The sequence below is a fragment of the Pezoporus wallicus genome, unplaced genomic scaffold (assembly GCF_028554395.1).
Source record: "Pezoporus wallicus isolate ANWC-B61680 ecotype Strahan unplaced genomic scaffold, APGP_CSIRO_Pwel_v1 contig_227, whole genome shotgun sequence".
Lineage (NCBI taxonomy): Eukaryota > Metazoa > Chordata > Aves > Psittaciformes > Psittacidae > Pezoporus > Pezoporus wallicus.
The window spans coordinates 11,067,498-11,087,951 of NW_026635704.1; the positions used below are offsets into that span (position 1 = coordinate 11,067,498).

The 20,454-nt window shown below is 38.7% G+C and overlaps 1 protein-coding gene across 2 annotated transcripts in view; it reads right to left on the reverse strand.

Annotated features, from left to right (window-relative positions):
- CDH2 (cadherin 2) overlaps positions 1 to 20,454 on the reverse strand; it is a 117,870-nt gene that overhangs the window by 34,584 nt on the left and 62,832 nt on the right. For both annotated transcript variants that reach the window (XM_057397677.1, XM_057397678.1), the window contains 3 exons: positions 4,328 to 4,554; positions 2,339 to 2,485; positions 1,088 to 1,243 (listed from right to left, as the gene is read on the reverse strand). In XM_057397677.1, coding sequence (XP_057253660.1) covers positions 1,088 to 1,243; positions 2,339 to 2,485; positions 4,328 to 4,554 — 530 coding nt within the window. The remainder of the gene's footprint in view (positions 1 to 1,087; positions 1,244 to 2,338; positions 2,486 to 4,327; positions 4,555 to 20,454) is intronic.

Below are 20,454 nucleotides of genomic sequence, written 5' to 3' on the forward strand. Positions count from 1 at the left end.
TGTGTTACCTTGAGCATCAGGTTAGGGTTTCTGATAAATCACTGCCAAATAAACACATGAAATTCCAGGCTAAAATTAAGCTAAAGTTTACAGACTGAGTTTCAAAGATACTGAGACACTTAAATTTAATGCCCCAATTGTCAAAAAGGGCTGTGTATATATATCTACACACTCAAACCTAGTAGAAAGAAGCAAGAAGGCATTATTAACTCACCACTCTGGAAATTACTCATATAAATGTAAATTCCTAAGTCAGTACATCTTGAATTGCCAATGCCAAATTCTCAGTAAAGGTCCTATGGAATGCTGGAGCTCCTGCTCTCTTGCAAGAACCATTTACTCTGCCTCCCCCACAGATGACTCCTGCTGCATCCTCCATTTGGGAGTAGCACTCTAAGGGCTTCCCGCAGTGCAAGGCAAGGAGTGTTTTAATGCACGACATGCTGGGAACGCTCTCTAGGAGCTGAACAACTTCTGTAATGATTTCAGTGTGGTCTCTCAAAAGCCGAAACAACTTTAGAGTCTCCCCCTTCCTTCAAACTTCTTTTTCCGCTAATACTGGAATCTGTGGTCTACTTTGTCAGTTTCTTTAGAGCAAAGAACATCATTTTCATAAGCTGACACACATATTTTAAAATTCCATTAAAATGCTTAGATTTGCCCCTGAAAATGAAAATTGGTAGGTTATTCTTCCCATCCATTTCTCAAATCACAGCAGCTGCAATTCTCATAGCAGTCACGCCCTGATTTAAGTTGGTGAATTAAAAGTAAACTTTTGAAAAATATACAATACAGTGGAGACTGTGATCAATAGCCTGGATTTGAAACATAAGCTACAGTATCCGTATTTCAATCTTTTAAAATTACTTTATCTAAACACATGTAATCACTGTTTATGTATGTTAATGTATTTAAGCTGCTTAAACACAGTAAGAGCTAGCTTTAGTAAGTACAACAAATACAAATCTGCTACAAACTCTTCAAATCACATCTCGCAGAAAACAAAATGCTGGCTGCTCAAGTCATGTTTGAAGCAGATGTTAATCTTCAACTTGATAATCTGATTTATGGTAAATTAAACTCTTACATGAAAAGAAGCAATCTGCTCCCGGTCTAAAGGCTTTGTCACAGACAGCTGTCCTGAGATGGGGTTGATGATGAAGATGCCTGTTGGAGGTTGGTCAGCTCCTGGGCCAGTCACACTGTACCGTAGCGAGAGGCTTTTATCACGATCAGACCTAATCTATGTGTCAAAAAAGATAACATTTACATTAGCTAAAAAGAAGCAATGGATGGGACTGCTGCTGAGACCAGCAGCTTTTTTTTTTCCATCTTTAAGCTAAACATCTAATAATAATTATTCTGGGAATTGGACAAAATTAGTATAAAGTTTGAGGTTTTCAATTACACTCTTTGTCAGAAAGATGGTCAATGAATTTTTGGGAACATAAAAATATCCCTGCTTATTTCTCATAGGAGGATGAGTTGTATCAAACCAAAACAATTCAGTATACTTACCTTAAACAGATTTGTTTAGATCCTAGAGAAAACATATGCTATCATAAAACTACAAGAAAACTACATAAAACTATAAGAAAGAAAAAGTCTGCTTGTTTTTTTCCTTTTCTCCCATATTTTCCCAGACCAAAGCTACAGACTCTCTTCTGCCACTGGAAATAGCCCTTCAGAAACTCACCGGTTTTGTTTAAAGACTGAACTTTGGCCCCATCTTCCAAGGAAACATTAAAGGACAGTGCATCTGTGAGGAGCAGGTGAATCACCAGCCTGCACATCAACAGAACAGAGCAAAAACCACATCCTATCTACTTGAGCTAATGGTCTACCAAGTTCCAACAATCTGACTGACCAGGCAGTACTACGGCTGGAAGTCCTCTCCTGTGCTGGGCTTTGGGCAACAGCCACACCTCTGCTGCAGGGCCCTGGGGAACAGCTGGTGTCCTCACCCCATCAGATCCCATTTCCTTCTGCCTCCTTGTGCACCCCTCCTCCTGCTCATCCCCACATCCTCCCCCAGGTGGAAAACTCGAGTACAGGAGACTGGAGAACTCCTCAACCAGCAGAGATCCTCCTTAACCACTTAAGTAAGTCATCACAGCAATTACCACCCAAACCAAGGTCACCTTCCATGAGTACAGGAGCACAGGGACAACTTAAAAAAACAAGCAAAGGCAGCCCAGCCTGATATGTGGAAGTTCCAACAGAAACCAACACAAAAGACTGATAAATGTTTGTGTAATGAACAAGACATCATTTATGCAAAATCTCCTCAAGAGTTCTCTGAGGGACACTGAAACCACATTTCTATTAACTTCCTTACCCTAACTAATTCCTGAGGAAAAGGTCCTCTGGAATTTTCTGGTAGGTTGATTGGAGGAATAACCCAGTCTCTCTTCTGCCTCTTCAGAGGGCTGCTGTGCTTGTATTGTTGCCATGGAAATATGATGTCTTCAATTTTCTTTTGGTCCTTTCCCAGGTACAAAATGAAATTAAGTACATGTTAGAAGAAGAATTACCAGTAGGTATCATAAAACAGCTCAGATACAATTATATAATTGACCGAAAGGCTGTCTTTCCTCTGTGTTCCTAGAATTGTTTTATCTGCATTCACAGCACAGTATGAAAATAACCAGTATTATTTACAACTGCACTGCAAAATGTTAAGAACTCCTTTTTTCCTTATGCAAGTTTGAGGAGAAATGGAATTACAAGCCATTTGTAGAATGGCTTTACTGTGCAAACTATTCTGCATTTTCTGAAAAGTAGTTAATATTTTGCAGAATTTAATAGTATGCCTTTATGTATTTCTCATTACCTAGAACTTCAGTTCAGGTAATGTGCTACTGTACATTAAATTTAGATCTGGGTGTGCTAAAATATAATTTGGAGTTCCAAGAGGAGTTTAATACATACTGGTAAGGAATGTCTCAAATATTTATGACCCTATTAAAACCCTTAGAATTAATGCTGTAATTATTTTAAACCTATGTCAGCCATGATGGATGCAGTAGATGACCCACTTTACACATTGGGCATTAATCTCTGCTGGGTGTCAACATTCCTTTCCTATTCCCTCCTATATCTGCAGTCATTCCATCCTTTGGATGCCAGCATACATACAGCCCTGCTAGCTTGCTTAAGGGTGAAGACAGGGTGACAAAAACGCTTTCCAATTTTTCAAAGGTAGAACCTTTTTCTTTTTTAAATCTAATCAAGTATGCCACAGAATAAAAACAGATGCTCAGTCGAAGTCCAGGTTCTGCTACTCTACATTCTGCTGATGGTAAGGATGCCTGAACTGGATCTCTCGAAAGAACACGGCATGCCCTGGCATAACTAAACATCTGTTCTTTTAATAGACTTTCACAGACAAAATTACTGTATTTCCTGTGTTAAAAATGTGCTTTAGCAGATTTAAAATAATCAACAAGTGAGCAAATAAAAATCCTGAGGATTACACAGCTTTGGTCTCCAGTGTGTTCTCAGGAAAAATGTCTTGTGTAACCACACTATTTTGACATTATGTTTAAATCTTTAATGTGTACCTATTACAGGTATGTTAATCTATGAAGAAATTTTATTCTTTATTTGTAAACCAAGAACTTCATAAGAGAAGGTAAGAAACAGCAGGTAGCAAGTAGTATAACACCAAAAGGCAGTAGACCTAATACCGTCTTCCTAAAGTAAATGCACTGTTATCTGTATGTGGCTAGGTCTGATTTTTGTTACAGTATAGAGGTTATCCTGTAACAGCTTCCAGCAGAGGGAGACTATCTTCCTTACCAAGTAGTGCTGGAATTATGAATAATTTACAATGTCTAACTTGATTATGAAGGGACAAGACAAAGCAAATATTCCCTGCCTGAAATGCTTTCTTACCATTGCTGTGAATCTACAGCTCCCATCTAATAAACGTGACTGATTCTCACACAGATTTATTTATTTTGTGATTATATTTAACCACTTGAATAAATACTCTGCTACTTCCAAGCAAATTAGAATAAAGAAATGACTGTGTCCAAAATTTGGGTATATATCTAAAACGAAATAGAAATACAAACAACAAAAAGAAAGGGACACAAATATAAAAGCTCAAACATAATTCAGTATAGTTAAACAGGCATGCCTTTGCATACCTTAGCAAAGCTACAAAATAACAGACTATAAAAGAGTTATTACTAAAGCTCCAGCTTTAGGTGTCCCTTAATAAACCGCCTCACAGAGAGGCGCATGACAGAAAGAATCGGATCCCTATTTTCAGGCCTGTTTGTGGAAATACATTTATAAAGGCTGCATTTAGTTGTTTTACCTTTTCAGAAGCTCCTGTGAAGGTTGGTTCAGGGGTTAGCTTCACTCTCATTTGCCATTCTTCCTGGGTTTCCTTGTCTTGAGCAGACACTACGAACTCTGTGGGCTCTGCTGAAAGCTGAAAGCTTCGCTCTGCATAGACCACACCATCTTCACCTACTCTGAAATCTTCTGGCTCACTGCTTCCAAAGTGTATTTTTTTGTTTCCATCACAGCTTCGAAACCTCACTGTAAGCCAGACATAAAATGAAGAGCAAAAAATAAAAAAGCAGCCCCCTTGAACTCAGTGTGACATAAAATGCATTAAGAACAAAGATTCAAAAGCAGAGAGGCTTAACTTGTTGCTACTATAATCACATGCAATTATGAGTTAAGACATGTACTTTAGGGGTCAGTTCACATAACAGTGACATCTGTGGAGTGCTACGCAGAGATTTTAACCCTAGTTAGCCTGTCTCCTTTCCAAGGACACACACATAAACAGAGCAAGAAAACCACTTCCCTCCACACCCTTCGCTACATTTCAGTCAGTTTCCAGTGGAATGGCTGCAGGGATTTGCACCTTAAGCCTCAGGAAGATCCAGTCAAGTCAATTCATTAAAACAAACAAATTTAATTACAATGTAACCATTAATCATAAACACAACTGTGCTTCCAGCAGATTCCCTGCCAACCCAGGTAAAGCAGAAACCCAAAAGTCTGTTAAGAGATTAACTTCTATGCCCAGCTCAGCCAGCTGTATCATCTCAGGTATGTCACAAGCTCAGAGCCAGAGTTTCCTCAACCCTCATCTACAAGATGGAGGCAGCAGTAATTACTCACAGAGAAAATCGAAGTTAAAAACTTCATTTTATTATCTTTTTCTTTTAAATAAAGCTATTTCTTGTACCACACATCCTTTCATCTACTTATGAGCTACCCACTGTTTAATTCCTCCACTCCTTCCTTTTGTCCTGCCTGAAAGATGTACACCAGAACAAGAAGTCAGTAAAACCGATTGTACAGACCATGATGTGAAGTTAAAAACAGAACTGACAAACAGGTTGCAGCTTTCTTCACCCAATTGCTTTCACTACTACTTACCTTCTGGGTTACTGCAAATAATAGTAGGTAAAAAATGATAGTGTGCTTTTATAACCAATGATAGTGTTTCCAAAGCATTATGAAGTATTTTGATTGTATGTGCAACAGAAGTGCAAAATATCATTATGAAGGTCATGCTGAAATTCACATAGTGAAGATGAAGATGGAATGAGGCTTTGTGTTTCATTTCAGTTATTGGACTTTTTTATATTGTGCTAAACCATGCACAAACTATTTAGCTTCAAAACCTAAAGGTCCTTCTCTCAAGAAAACTCACTATTAAATGTCATGCATCATATGCTTTCTCCTGTAATGCACTGTTTCCAGGAAGGCACTGAGAAGAAGAATCATACCTATTTTTATTTGAACTTCAAGGACTGAACTGATGTTCGGGTGACACATAAAATTTGTTTCCATATTGCACCCTTTCAGTTATCCAGAATACTCCGTTTTCCCTCTCCTGACAGAAATGACTGTACTTTAAAAGCATCCATCATGTGCAAAAATGAGGCAAGTAGAGCATTTCTCCAAATAAACAACAGAACATCAACCTTCTTCATACTGATCTTGGGGGCTGGGCAGGGATACTGCTTTTTCCAGATGGCTTGCGGAGTTTAAAGGTCTGCTTCCATGAAATGCCATCCCCACACTGGGGAGAAGAGCAACCCATGCAGACAAAGCACTGAACCCAGGAGAATAAATCTGCCTGGGTAAAAGGCTCAAACACCACCAGCAGGGCCCTTCCTGTGGTCCTCCTTGTAGGTGCTGCCTCAGGTCTTCCTCATTAGCAGTGAGTGCTTCACTGAAATGCTAATGAATACTCAACCCTCTGCATAAGTTTTCATACATATTACTCTCCAGGCAATCCCTACTGCTCCTCAAGTTCATCTTACCTCTCCATAAAGTACAGTTCACTTCCTTTCCTATGGATCTACAGACTACCAGTCTGCAAGACTGGAGGAAGGTGAACAGAACCTCTGGCTTGCTGTTCATGTGGGAGAAGAAAATAGGTCAAGCTCCCAGATGTTGACTGTCCCACTCTTTTCAACACTTAAGCCTTGCAGGGTGAGTCAGCTTACCACGACCGCGCGCTGAAATACAGCGTCCAGCTGAGAAAATGCATGATTCTAAGCCAGGGATGTAAAGCTACTAGTTAAGACAGCTACCAGTACCCACAATCATTACCACAGTCCTAATTCTCTAATTCTGATTAGCCAAACTTTCGAGCAGGATATTTTGTATAATTTAGCACAAAAATAAAGAGGTATCAAGAAGAGTTTATTCAAAAGTCACTACATCTACTAATTTAAGAACGACTGGACTACCAAACAGCGCCGCTGGTACTCAGGTTCAGAGGCACAGACCACCCATACCCCAGGCATGGAGAAAGCTGAGCCTTTCCAAGCGTCATCCCTGTTCACAAACAAAACTCTTGGAAACAGCTCCCATTAAGAGACTAAGGAAAAAAAACAGCCAGCAATAATAACCCATAGCTCTGTGCCTCTGCTGACCTCTCATCTCAGCTACAGCTGCTCTCAAAAGCTCTTCTTCAAAGGGTGCCTTGACCAAAAGGCTGAAGAGCAAGCCAGATTCACCTCTGGCTCTTCTCAGATGTACTTCTGAAAAGTAGGGAGTGGGAAAGAGAATGAATATTAATCTAAACTCTGATAATTACTGTTTTTTTTTAATAGATGAAATTTAGAATTAATATTACAGTCATTATGGTCCGAAAGACTAAGACCTCACAACAGTATTTTATAAAAAAGTATTTTTGAGCTATTGCACAGTACCGTAATATATTCATTTTTGGTATATTCAAAATTCATAAAGATGATTTCCTTCCCCATCTTCTTACATATAAAATCCAGTAGGAAAAAAAACCAAAACCCACAATAACAAGGAAAAACACCCTGCTAGCCACTTCATTGATATTCTTCCTCCAGGCAACTGTATATTATGAAATTCAATGAAAATCCCTTTCCTTTGACAGTATCCTGGTAAAAATGTAGAAAACTATCAATACTTTGTGAGAATTATTCTCCCTTTGCAAGGAGCACACATTAACAAATTATACTCAAGTATAACCATCTATAATTAAATTCCCTTGACAGAGAACAGGTTGTGCAGTAGCTACTCTCCCCCCCCCCCCCCCCCCCAACTGCATAGTTATCAGTCTTGTAAATTGGATTTAGATCACTTCGCTTCATTTTTCAGTGTTCAACTGGTATGAACAAAGAGTGATTTCTGACTGTAAGGTTTTAGGTAAAGATTTTTGCAAAAATGCTACAGGACTTCCCCTCCCTGAGAATAATGACTGTTGATGCCAACCATGCTCTAACAACCACAGGAAAGGGAGGCCTGCTTTCCAAAAGTCACTTTGTGTTGACAGATCAATCATATTGATTCTTTTCATTTAAAAAAAAAGGTTAACTAGATACACTATGCAGCATCTTAGTCACTTTACAGGGTAGAAAGAGTAATCAAATATCTGATTTTACTGCTTTTTAAGAACATTCTCTGCATAAATGATCAGTGTATCTCATAACCTGTAAAAACAACTCATGGATTTATAAATATTTGTCTTTTGAGCATCTGAATAGTATCTGATTTTTAAGAGTATATTATTTGAAACCACTAGGAAGTATTTAATCATAATCTGAAATATAACTAGTTTGGTTTTAAAGAGAATCTGTACTCATATCAAAGCAGTAATATGCAGCATGGGAGTAAATGCAATTAGTTCGCGTGTTCAAAATAAGGCTGTGCACAAGGATTTACAAAAACAGGGTCTTTAAACCAAAGAAAAATCATATTTAGTATTAAGATTATTATTAAACATTAGGCACTAAGACAAAGGACCATTATTATCCTAATTTGTAAGTCTTTTCTTGTCCTAAAAACAAGGCAAGTATAATCTACTAAAAAAAGAATAAAATAGGACCTCTGTGACTACAATATTCTAAAATGAAAATCTGCAGCTCTCTGGTATTAAAGCAAGCTTTCAAGCTGACACTCTTGCATGGAAGTGTATGCATACGTGTGTAGTGTACAAAACATTAAGAACTAAACATGCAAATTCATTTAAAGTGCAGTGGTGGGCTACACCACTCATGCTCAGGTTCAACAAGATGAATGATTCATGGTATCTATAAAATACAGGTCTAGCCATGTACCTTCCTAGTAATCTTGTTACCTAGAACCATTTCTCAGCCAGTAAAGACCCTTTTTCAGCTACTCATGTTGGTTTTCACCCTTTGACAGCCTGCTTCTACTCTTTTAGTCTTAGGCAAATAACATTGGAATTACTTGACCCAAGGACTGAGCACAGAATCACACAGTCATGGAATGGTCTGGGTTGGAAGGGACCTTAATCATCATCTAGTTCCAACATCCCTGCCACAGGCAGGGACACCTTCTATTAGGCCAGGTTGCTCAAAGCCCCATCCAACTTGGCCTTGAACACTTCCAAGGATGTGACATCCAGAATGATATGATATATGAATATCACTTTTTCATAAACATATTCATGTACAACATAGAATATTAATACAGGATTTTCAGTACTTGCTTTGATCCTGAGATAGTTGCATTGAGTTTGCCATCTGGATATCTGCATTTTGAAAATATCAATTTATTTCCAGATAACATCTACACGCATACAAAGAGAAAAGCGTATTTCCTTCTGTGTATTTGCTGGAATGGTATTACACCTCTTGAAAGCTATTCTCAATGCCTAAGCATCAACCTCAAGACGAAGACTCACTTAGAGTACATTATGGAAATTGCAGCAAATTCCAACAACATATGCACTTCAGCAATACAGTGAAGAGTGTGCATCATAAAACGGAAAACCCAGGTATATTTAATCCACTCAGGATCACTCTGCAGCAGATAAAATACATAGAATAAGAAAGTAGCTTACACACAGCTACTCATCAGGTACCACTTTTACGTTTGACAGAATGAGAAATTATATGGAAACATTCTGCTTGAACTGTCTAGCTATCTGCATACTTAATATCTCAACACTACCTTCTCCAAGAACATTCTGTATTTAACAAGTCTCCCTACTTTTCAGAGAGAGAAACTGGAGAAAACCACACTAAAACACACTTTTAAAAATAACTACTTTAGAAATTAGTTAGTTATTCAGACTGGATACTTCTCTATCTGTAAGGTGATCTCCCAAGCCTACCAACAGAGTGCACATGCTCGTATTTCAGTTCATGGTTTGCTGGAGTGGGTTGTGAAATGCCCATGAGACATCCTTTACTACAGTTATAGATGACCTTCAAGAAAAGTGGGGTTTTGACATCATGGTAGACCATAACAATCACAAAACTAAACTATGGTCTAACTTGCCTCTTCCACCACCACCAGCACTTCTAAAATGGGTCTGATTTTAGAACTTCCTGAGACCTGCTTAAAACATTATTTAATTTTTGATTTTTTGATACATGGGTGGTCTATAGCCAGGAAAATGTCCTGTTGTCACCTGCAAGCTGAGAAAATTAGCTATAGAAATTTGCCAATGCAAAATAAATATGCAATATAATCAGGTTATTTTAGAGAATATAATTTTCCTACCTGTATTATGATTCAATTTGTCACAGTATCCTTTAGAGATACTTTAATACACAGTGTTGTTTCTAATAGGTTTTAGTCTTTTTTCTAATCCCCTTTCCTCCTTTTCTATCCATGCACTGTAGTTTATCCTGTACTCCAAACAACCCAGAAAAATCCCAAAGCACTCCTCATTTTGAGCCTTTCTGGAGCAACCAACCTGCCACACTTCAAAAGAAAGCCTGGCTGTCAAAAGGCAGCTGCTTACCACTTTCCGAGAGGCAAGCCTGCTAATTCAGTAATTGCTTTTGAAAAACTCTGCCTTTGTGCTGAGCTCTGCATTCTGCCACGCCAGCCCACGCACAGTAGAAGGCTACTTCAGCAGGTCACACAAAACCACCTGGAGTTTTGCCACTTACTAAGGGACAAATATCATGCCATTTTCACTTGACTTCGCAAGCTTTACAGCCTGGTGCCAAGAGAAAGCCAGGCTACAAAGCCCACAAGATGGGAAAGCGTCACACCAAAACGTTTCAACTGAAATAAAACTGGGGATACATTCAAGCTATTTACCAACTTTAGGCGCTTCATGATCTGACTCCTAACAGCTTAACTTTCCCTATTTCCATACTGCATGGAAATTATAACGTATTGTTTAATCATTTGTCTATTCAGTTAGGAGAACAATCATTACAAGGAAAAGTGATCCCCAAGACTTACAGTTTAATTCCTCTTCTACGGTTATTTCATTAACTGAAAGCAGTGCCAGAGTGATCTGCAGCAGGCATTAGGTAAAACCTTGTACTAATACAAGATTTTACTCTGTGTAAAATTATGATGCTGCTAAGCCAATAGTCTCCTGCAGAAAAGCTATAAAGTTGTATGAAAAGTTATATGACATACTGGTAGAAATAATTTGTGCTGGTTACTGCAACTAATGCTCATTAAGTGCAGTGCTTCCTGCCCCACTCCCCAGCCTGCTAGTTCTAGATAGACAAATATGCATGTTTCCTAAAATAACATACTTTTAAGGCAATCTGGCAGCCTACACAACAGAAGAACAGTGGACATACGCCTCCTTCTCCTTACTTTTGCAGCATATATTTTTATTCTTAATTTGTACAACTACACTTTGATTTTTTTTTCCAAGTATTTTGTTGCAGGGTGTAATTGGGAAACATTAACACCCAGTGCATACTCTGTCCTACATTAGAAGACCGCCACCCCACAAACCCTACTAACTCAGACACTAAAATGTATTTCTAAAGTATTTTCTTTCACAGGTAACTATCACCAGACTGTCCGATTCCCGCATTCACAGTGAAAGACTCACACAGTTCTTTAACAAAATGCCAATCTAGTTCCCAGTTCCCATAATCCTCTTTGTTTACAGAACAAAGTCGTAACAGGCGTGCCAGAATGAAAATGGGGATAATGTTCTTTCTATTCGACAGAAATGCCTCTGCAGCTTTTCAGAAGGGGAATACCAGCCATCAGCAAAACACAGGACTGGTATCTCAAATAGAGTCCAAATTATATCTGATTCACTGACCCTTTTCAGTCCTTGCCTCTACCACTCACTGACACAAAGATCTTCTGTGCTTTGACACCCCTTTTGTCTTTATTTTAGAAAAAAATTAAATGCAGAAAAAGAGAATAAGCATCTTCAAGCAGGGGAAGTACTTCTATTTCGACAACTGCTTTTGTTTTAAAACACAAAAGGTTTCTTTCCGGATTCCTCCACTCTGTATTGTTTAAGGCTGTTTCACTATGGATGAGCCTATAGGCCCCTGCAGAGTTCTGCACCAGCTTTTTTTCTAAATGATGCTAGCTGAAAGAAAACTCAGTAATAAATGTCATTTCTGTACTCTGGAGTATGCAATGCGCCTTTAATACTTTCCCAAGTATACCATTCTACACAGTAATAAAAAGAAGGATTAAACACTAATCTCTTATACCCATAATGCATCAACTGACTACACCTGCTAAAATCCAATTTGGTAATTAAAAAATATATCTACTGAACAGTCAAACCCGGAGACTAAAGGGAAAGTACTTTCTCTGCAGATGGGTAGCAGAAAACACAGTTTCAAAATTCAGGCACTTTACTCAAACCTATTTTTACCTCTATTCATTTTTATGTGACCTTAAGCAGTGTAAGAAACAAATACCTACAATTATAGTGCAGCAATTAAAGGGCAGTTTTATTGCTACAGTAATGACTTAAATACCTAGTAAAAACTGGATAAGCAGCTTTTCCTTTTAGTCTATCTTTAGAAAACAAAAAACAAAAAAAAAGTTAGCTTTTCTATTTTTCTTCTGTTTTTTTTTTTTTCTCCCTTGTTAGCAATAAGGAGACTGAGAATAGATGCTTTTATATTGTCTCTTTGCTAACTATTCCTGGCTCAAACTCCTAGGCTTCAGGTTTTGCATTTTTTCCTAGCTCTTCTTTCTTCTTTATACCTCCTCCTCCCTCTCTATCCAGGTGTTCTGTTTTCTTGATTTTTAAAACAAATTACTTTATTCCCCAATACTCCCATTTTTTCCGACTCTCTCTTTCAACTGTGCTCCTGACAGAAATGCAAAGGTGCAAAAGCCTTACTAATTTCAGGCTGACAACCCCGTCTGCAGCTCAGGCTTCGAGTACATATAGGCAGAAAAAGCCTGTCACTGGAGGACTGTCTTAATTAAAAAATAAACTAATTAATTAAATAAAAATGCAGGCTTCTGGAGTTTCTGTAAAGAGCCAGGACTTGCTGAATATCAAACCAGTGCATACTTTCAAACGAGCTGATGATCTGTTTCACCAATACAACTGGTCAGCAGTTTTCCACAGCAGCTTAAGCCCCCACACTAAGAGGGGTTTAGGAACAACAACAGAACATAGGGAGAAGCATGCATGTATCACTTGTATGCTGTATGCCATTTCTTATAACGAAAATAAATACAATAAAATTATATTAGGTGTTTTTCTTACTAAATTATAGGACTGCTCAGGCAGAAGAAAATGTTGTATTTGCATTGCATTGCAACAAAGAAAAATTCCCAGCTCCAACAAAATGGCAGCGATCCTGCCAAGACTCTTGCTTCCCATTTCAAAAAACAGTGTCTTGAAGCGGGACCATTTAATGTTCTCTGTTCCGCTGTGTAAACCAGGACAGTACCCATCTCTTGGGAATACATTTTGCAGTCCCTCCAATGTGGCTACAGATGCAGCAAGGGGACAGGGAACAGTTTTCCTTGAATTTGCCCTTCAGCTTCACAAATCAGTGCACATTTGACTGTGATGACCTTCTATGATTACCAGTGTTGCTTTTTCTCTCTCCTTCCTTCCTTGGTTTGGTCTGTCCAACAAAGGCGGCTTTTGCCACTCTCCTACCAGCCATTTTGGGCACACTATGGACTAGTTTTCCAAAGCTGCAAATATTTTTAATGACTTTTGAAAAGTCATTAGTCACTCTCAAGGAACTGTGGCAGCTCTTCATGACACTTCTTTCCTAAAAGATAAATTCTGCTATCTCCAGGGAGAACCTGAAGAACCTTCCAGGCAGTGGAGCTGGACATGGATACAGCTGCATCAGCATTCCCACAGCAAAAGGCAGGCACAGCCCATCTCAAAGCAGAACCACCCTATAATACAAGGCTGTTCATCGCCTTAGCACATGGATAATGGTGGAAAAATATCCTATTTGCTTGAATGCTGTGCTTTTTTTTATCAAAAAAGGGCAAGAAACCTACCAGTTAACAGTGTGGAAGAACAGCAGAGACAGCCTAGCAGCATTTACACTGATGTGTTAGATAGTATAATCCCTGGGATTTATGACTTTTATTGCTATCACTGGAACATGAACCATCAGTAGGCCTCAGGCAGAAAAATAGCTGGCATGGCAGCTTAATGTTTTGTCAGACCTTAGGTTAATATTATTAAACACAAATATCTTACCATAAAAATCAAAAAAGCACTTGGTGACTGGCACAGGCTAGTACAGTGTATTTCACAGCCAGATCGCAGTAGACTTACAAAGCAGAGGTCTCAATTAGTTAGAGCAATATGTTCACCTCATTATAAGGGAGTACACCCGTGTGTGAAAAATTAACTTCTAAATGGGTATCTTCTACCTGTATATACCACTTTTATAATCTAAAATGGAAAAGTTGATGTGCTAACTAATCATTAATTATTTAAGAGGGGAAATGGCCTGGGTTCAGCAGTAGCAGCCATTTTTCTCCTTAGCTGGTGCAGTGCTGTGTTTTTGACTTTCAGCCTGGGAACAACACTGATAACACCGATATTTTTAGTTACTGCTCAAACGTTTAGTCTGACCAAGGACTTTCTGAGCCTCATGCTCTGCCAGGGAGAAGGGGAAGCCAGGAGGAAGCAGAGACAGGACACCTGACCCAAACTAGCCAAAGAGGTATTCCATACCACAGCACATCATGCTCAGGATGTAACTGGGAGCTACCCGGAAGGGCTAGTTCACTGCTGGGTCGGGCTAGGTATCAGTCGGTGTGTGGTATTGTACACTCTTCCCTTGTTATTTCCTTTATCCATTATTATTGAAGGTAGCAGTAGTGGTTTTGTGTTATACCTTAGTTACTGGACTGTTCTTATCTCAACCCGTGGGGTTACATTCTTTTTTGATTCTCCTCCCCATCCCTCCGGGAGCAGGGGCAAGAAAGGGGGGGGGGGGGGGGGGTAGACTGCATGGTTCTGATTTATGGCCTGTGCGGTTCTGATTTATGGCCTGTGCTTAAACTACGACAGGGAAGTACCAAGAGAACTGGCAGGAAAATGCCTAATTTCACATATCTGAAGGTACCTCTATCACCTGGGCTGTTCATTCAGTAGCTTGTTATAGCATCTCTTCAAACACACCTCACATTGCCCCTAGATGCAATAACTGTGTGTAGATACCTTAAAAACAAAGGGCTACTAATATTAGCCATCCTGCTTAAATGAATTAGAAATATGCAGGGAATCATTCGATACTCTTGACCCCGAAAGTTCATTATAGTGAAACCTTGAAGCTGTATTCAGTCCTACAGCAAAGAATGATTAGTATGTATTTTACATATTTTTCCTCTTGAGCTACATAAGTACAGTGATCAGAAAAAAATCCAGTGCTTTTTAGTGACTGGCACTTAGTAAATACTAACAGATTACAGTACTTAATTACTTTTATCTTCTTTGTTGATTACCTAAACCATATTCCGGATGAGATGAAAATCATCCATTGTTGCAATGTTACCAAATCTTAACAGCACAAAAGGTATCAAAAGAGGAAAGGTCTGACCTACTGAGTCAGGACTTCAGACATGAGTCTTGTCAAATTGCTACTTTATTTTGTGTAAGGTCTACCTGGTAAGCTAGAGAAACACTAGCTGCAAGCAGAAACAGTATCCTTGTTTCATGTCTGACTGCACTACATGCTGCAAACTCCTTAAAATGACCAACATGAGGTCACTTGTGTACAGCTGACACAGGTTAAGTTAAAATTCAAGCAACACTGCTTTCCTGCAAGAACATTTACCATATCTTGTCTAGTGATTACAAAATTAAGAGGCTCAAATAATCCACTTAAATTGACAGTAACAAAATTGACAGGAATAAAAAAAGGTGTTATGTTAGGAAAAAACACTGATAGAAACTGTTTTCTTTACAAAACGCAGAGAAGCGTGACAGCAGCACAACATGGTACCTGGGTTTATACAGCAAAGAAAAAAAAAACCACCACAACCCTTGGATACAATATGCAGACAAATGAGAGGGATACAGACAGACTTCATTCAAGAGCCAACTTTCAGTACAGCCACTGCAAAATTAAGACATACTTTAGGATCTTATGCCAAGACAATGTTGTGCAAATTTATGCTATTTATTCCAGGTGGGAACAGACAGACACAGACCTGACTAAACACACTGTCATTTAACAACTGCAACTCAGTCCAGCCACAGAAGAGCACAAAAGAAAAAGAACAGGTTGTCTGATGTATTTCAAGATACACTTCCTATGATAAATGCAGCACTTTTTTTTTTTTTGGTGTCTAGACTTTCCTGTGGGCCTTGGGAGTGCAAAACATAAGGCACTTGACATTCAAATTGTGTTAGATTGGAATAATGCCTGAAAATGGCAGGGGTTTGACTGATTGAACTAGAACTGAAGATTCTACTTTTAGCAAAGCCTAAGGATGGGAGCAGGATATTACCTTTCTGAACCCTTTTGTTGGGTTGAACAGTTACATGAGCTTCGAGACAAAAGATTACAGTTATAAATATCACAATGAAAACCCCATATGTGATAATGGCTCCTAAAGGGAATCATTAGGATTCATTTCTGGATGTGGCAATTAACCTATTACTGTCTGAGTCAAACCTATTTTGCTCAGAAGCAGTGAGGTATTGTACTCTATGTAGTCTTGATTTCTCCATTATTGGTCACGACACTCTTAAGTTTCTTAGTAAAGATTACACAGCATCACCCTCCAAAGGTCCAGATTAAAAACTGTCTGGGAATTATCCCTACAGCAATCAGTATAATGGGACTGATCCCTGAGTGAGAGTCCTAGGTACCACATGAAAATAGTAATAACCTCTAACATTTGCATGAATCAAACATGGTCCAGCCACCACAGATAACAGACACATTTGGTAGTAACTTGCAGAATTAATTCATCACAAAAATGAAATGAAATTTGTCTTTAGAAACCTAAGCAGTCTCTTACTCCAATAGGAAGGCATTCCTCCTCTGCTTACCAGAATACTAAATACTTGTTTCCAAAAGAAATTTGAGTGGAAAAAGCCCAATTGTAATTAACATTGCAACATTTCAATGGCTATTTCAGCTGTCATCTGTGTTCCTCTCAATTTTCCTCAGATGTTTGAATTCCTTAAAAAGTCACCTGTGGCATTCACTCATGAGAACAAAACCTCTTTTCACTTCCTCTCCCCCAAAATAATGCCAGTTTGCAAAGGGAATAAATAAAGCCATACTATACTTGCTATATACTTCAGAAAATACTACCTAGTGTGTCCTACAGTAGTGACTGCTGATGCAGAGATTTTTTTTCCATAGGATAAGCATTATCATGAACATACTGTATAAAGATCATAGAAATGCTGTCCTGTGATAGCTAAGATAAGGAGATTCATGATCTATTTAAATTATTATGAAAGTTACTCATGACAAAATTCTTTCCTTTCCTGGTGCATGATGTGTGGTTCCTCTCCGATAAATCTCAAACACTTACTATAAACCAAGACATGTTTTCATACACATATTGAAAACGCTTTTGGTCCGTAAATGCAATAGTTTCACCTATTGAGAGAAGACGAAGTCATTCAGTGAGACAACATACTGAATTTCTGTTGAAACAAAACTGTAGAGCGTGAAATAGCAACCTGTCATCAGATGTTGGGAGTCTGATGTTCAGCAGCAGCAGCTAAAACCACTCTTTCCTCCCACCTACGTCTGAGGAAATTGACAGCCATCTGCATGCAGGTTTGGCCAGCCTACATCCTGCATTACACACTCTGCAAAGCTCTTTAGGATCTATTTCATTAGGGTTTAGGGCTGTGTTCCAGGAAGTAGAAACCCGAAGTAAAAAAAACACATCCCCAAAAATCACAAGCATAAAAACAGACCAAGCCAAACCACCCCAACACAAAAAAAACCCTCAACACAAAATTCCCGCTCACACGTGCACGCTGAAAATCAAACCAAAATAAAACCAAGGCTCAAGGGTGTCTGCAGGCATTCTTCACTGCAATCTACCTTCTATTAAAATGTGCACACTGCAGTTGAAGAATGGACCCCTATCCACATCACCCTACCTCATTTCATATTAAAGTTCATTTGCCCTCAGGACAAGGCTCCTAGTGAATACAGCCTGACAGCCTGCAAACACAGGCAGGGGAGTTGTCCGAAAGGCACTATCCAGCACATGTGGAATCACACATCTTTCAAGCTTTGTTTGGACAGGCTGCTCACAGAGACAGTACTACAGACCTTCCTGCCCAGTGGAGAGAGTCCACATGGTTGGTGTGTGGCATTTTGATGAGGTAATCAGATAGATTATCAAGCAATATGATCAATCTGATCAGCCTTCTCAGCCGAGCTCCCTGAATCCAGAACAACTCTTATTAAGTTGGGCAATGCTTGTGGTAAATGAGTGATGCATTTTGATCTGCATCTCAGGGCTCAGATCGAGGTATCTAAAGCTCACCTTCCCATGAGAAAGGGTTTTCTGCAAACTAAATGCAGCCTCTCCCAGCAGCAGGAGGAAGCAGCAAGTGAAATGGAACAGATCTGACCTTAAACTAAACATCTGAGCTACATTTTAAAATACTGGCACCAAGGCATTATTACTTTGCTTTGATATGCTGCCAAGGCAAAGCAAAGAGCCACTGAAAATTGAACTCCATTTAGAACTCACGTCTATTTTTCAATAATCCTTGCAATACTGTGTACATAACTTAAGGATGTTACAAAAGACAACACACTATGATGTCATACAATAAATAATATTCATGTGAAGTTCTTAACAGATTCAGTGCTTAGTAGCGTCGTAAATCAGAAAAATTACATTAACTGATGCCACAAATGAATTACATATAGTAACCTGGGTATGAAGAAAGGCATTAGGGTAAAATTAACACGACTTTTGGCTCAGAAGCACATGACATAGCTGCTGTTCTTCATTAGAAATTAACATTTTGATAAAGTTCACTACAGTGCTTTTTTCTGTACAAATGCAGAGATGTCACTTTTAATGTGCAACTGTTGGTATTTTGCCCATTATAGACATAACACAGATTTTTAGAAAACTGGTATCACCAACCCACATGGTTTTTCCTTCATTCCTTTGTTGCTGGATGTCTCCAACTCCACAATTCAACTTTTTTTTTTTTTTTTTGAGGACCACGGAAACAGAATAACTTGAGATATCTAATATTTCAGTCACGCAATGGTGATTTATCTGTAGTACTCAAAAAGCCCTCAGGATAAAAATCAGTAATTGCATTCAATCTATTTACAAATCACATTCAACCGCTCATGTTCAGCTGCATAGCTTTGTTTTTATTTTAGCTTACTTTCAGACCAGATACATTTCTTTTGCCATGTACTGCAGCATTAACTTGTTTTAGTATTAATTAATTTCCTGTTCCTTAACACACCTGTCTCCACCATGTCTTTTCTTAAACTTGCTTTCTACATATGACACAAGGCAATTCTCTGCCTTCACATTTTTCAACTAAATGTCTCCAAGAGGCTTTTGCCGTAAAATGTGTTCACGTTGTTCACGGCAATACTACTTATACATATCTCCTTGTCTCTTAGGTGCCAGTGAGATCTCTTCTATCATTCTCCTGAACTGGAAAGATACAGAGAGATTGAAACAGTCTTAGCTCCAAAGGCTGTAAACAAAATCGTCTTCCCAAAACCTTGATGCAGGGTGGCAGAGCCAAGACAAACAGGAATGCCTTAGGAAACAGATCTCCTTCTCTTGGGACAGTTTACCTCACAGTGTATTTCAGGATCTAACAACATGGGACACATCACTTCTTTCCACTAGTCTGTCAAATGTATTCTCCCCGTCACAACCCAAGATACTCTAATTTAGTAATGAATGAAGAATGGCCGTAACCCATGCTATCTTTACAGGAGATTCAGAAACCATTCTTAAAGCCACTCTAACAAAGAGGCAAGATTCTCAAAGCACTGCCCTGAAAACCTGTCACCACATAAACTATGTACAGAAATATTTGCCTTCCTATTTAAAAAAAAAAAAGCGTATGATTCACGTAAATGTTTCCTCTCTTGCCAAATTGGACCGTTCTCTCTTTGTATCCTCATCAGGTCAAAAGCGTACCTGAGCCTGTGTGGTGCTCGTTGACCTGAAGGGAAAACTGAATGCTTCAGAACAAAAAAGCTATACAATTTCTCTAGAGGAAAATTGGAAGGATCCATCTTTCCCTAAATGTCTTTTCAGCCAGGTAACAGGTTTTATTTTTAAACTGCTACTAATATTTCATACTTTTTTTGGTTGTGGTCATCAGCTGCAGGAGGGTGAGACATGGTGTATTTTAATTAATGTAATAAAGAAGGCATTGTTCTTTACTTTTTTCATCCAAGCCTGAAATACAATACCTAGTCAACACTTTGAACTAGACTGGCTCCTCAAACTAAACATACTTTTGATACTATTTAATGCTGTCCTGTAAAACACTGCTGCTTTCCAAAATGAAGTTTATTAAGTTTATAAAAGGTATATTTATGTTTCCTGACTTAATACTATATTTACTGGACCAATAGACAAGTCTACATTTCTCATCTGCTTATAAACACTGTGCACACATAGTAACAATCTGACTATTTCCTTCCCTTACTATGGATGATAAATGCAAAGAAAAACAAAACCCAGACTTCTTGGGGCTTTCAAATGCATCTGCCACAGAACACAAGATCATAGAATAGTCTGGGC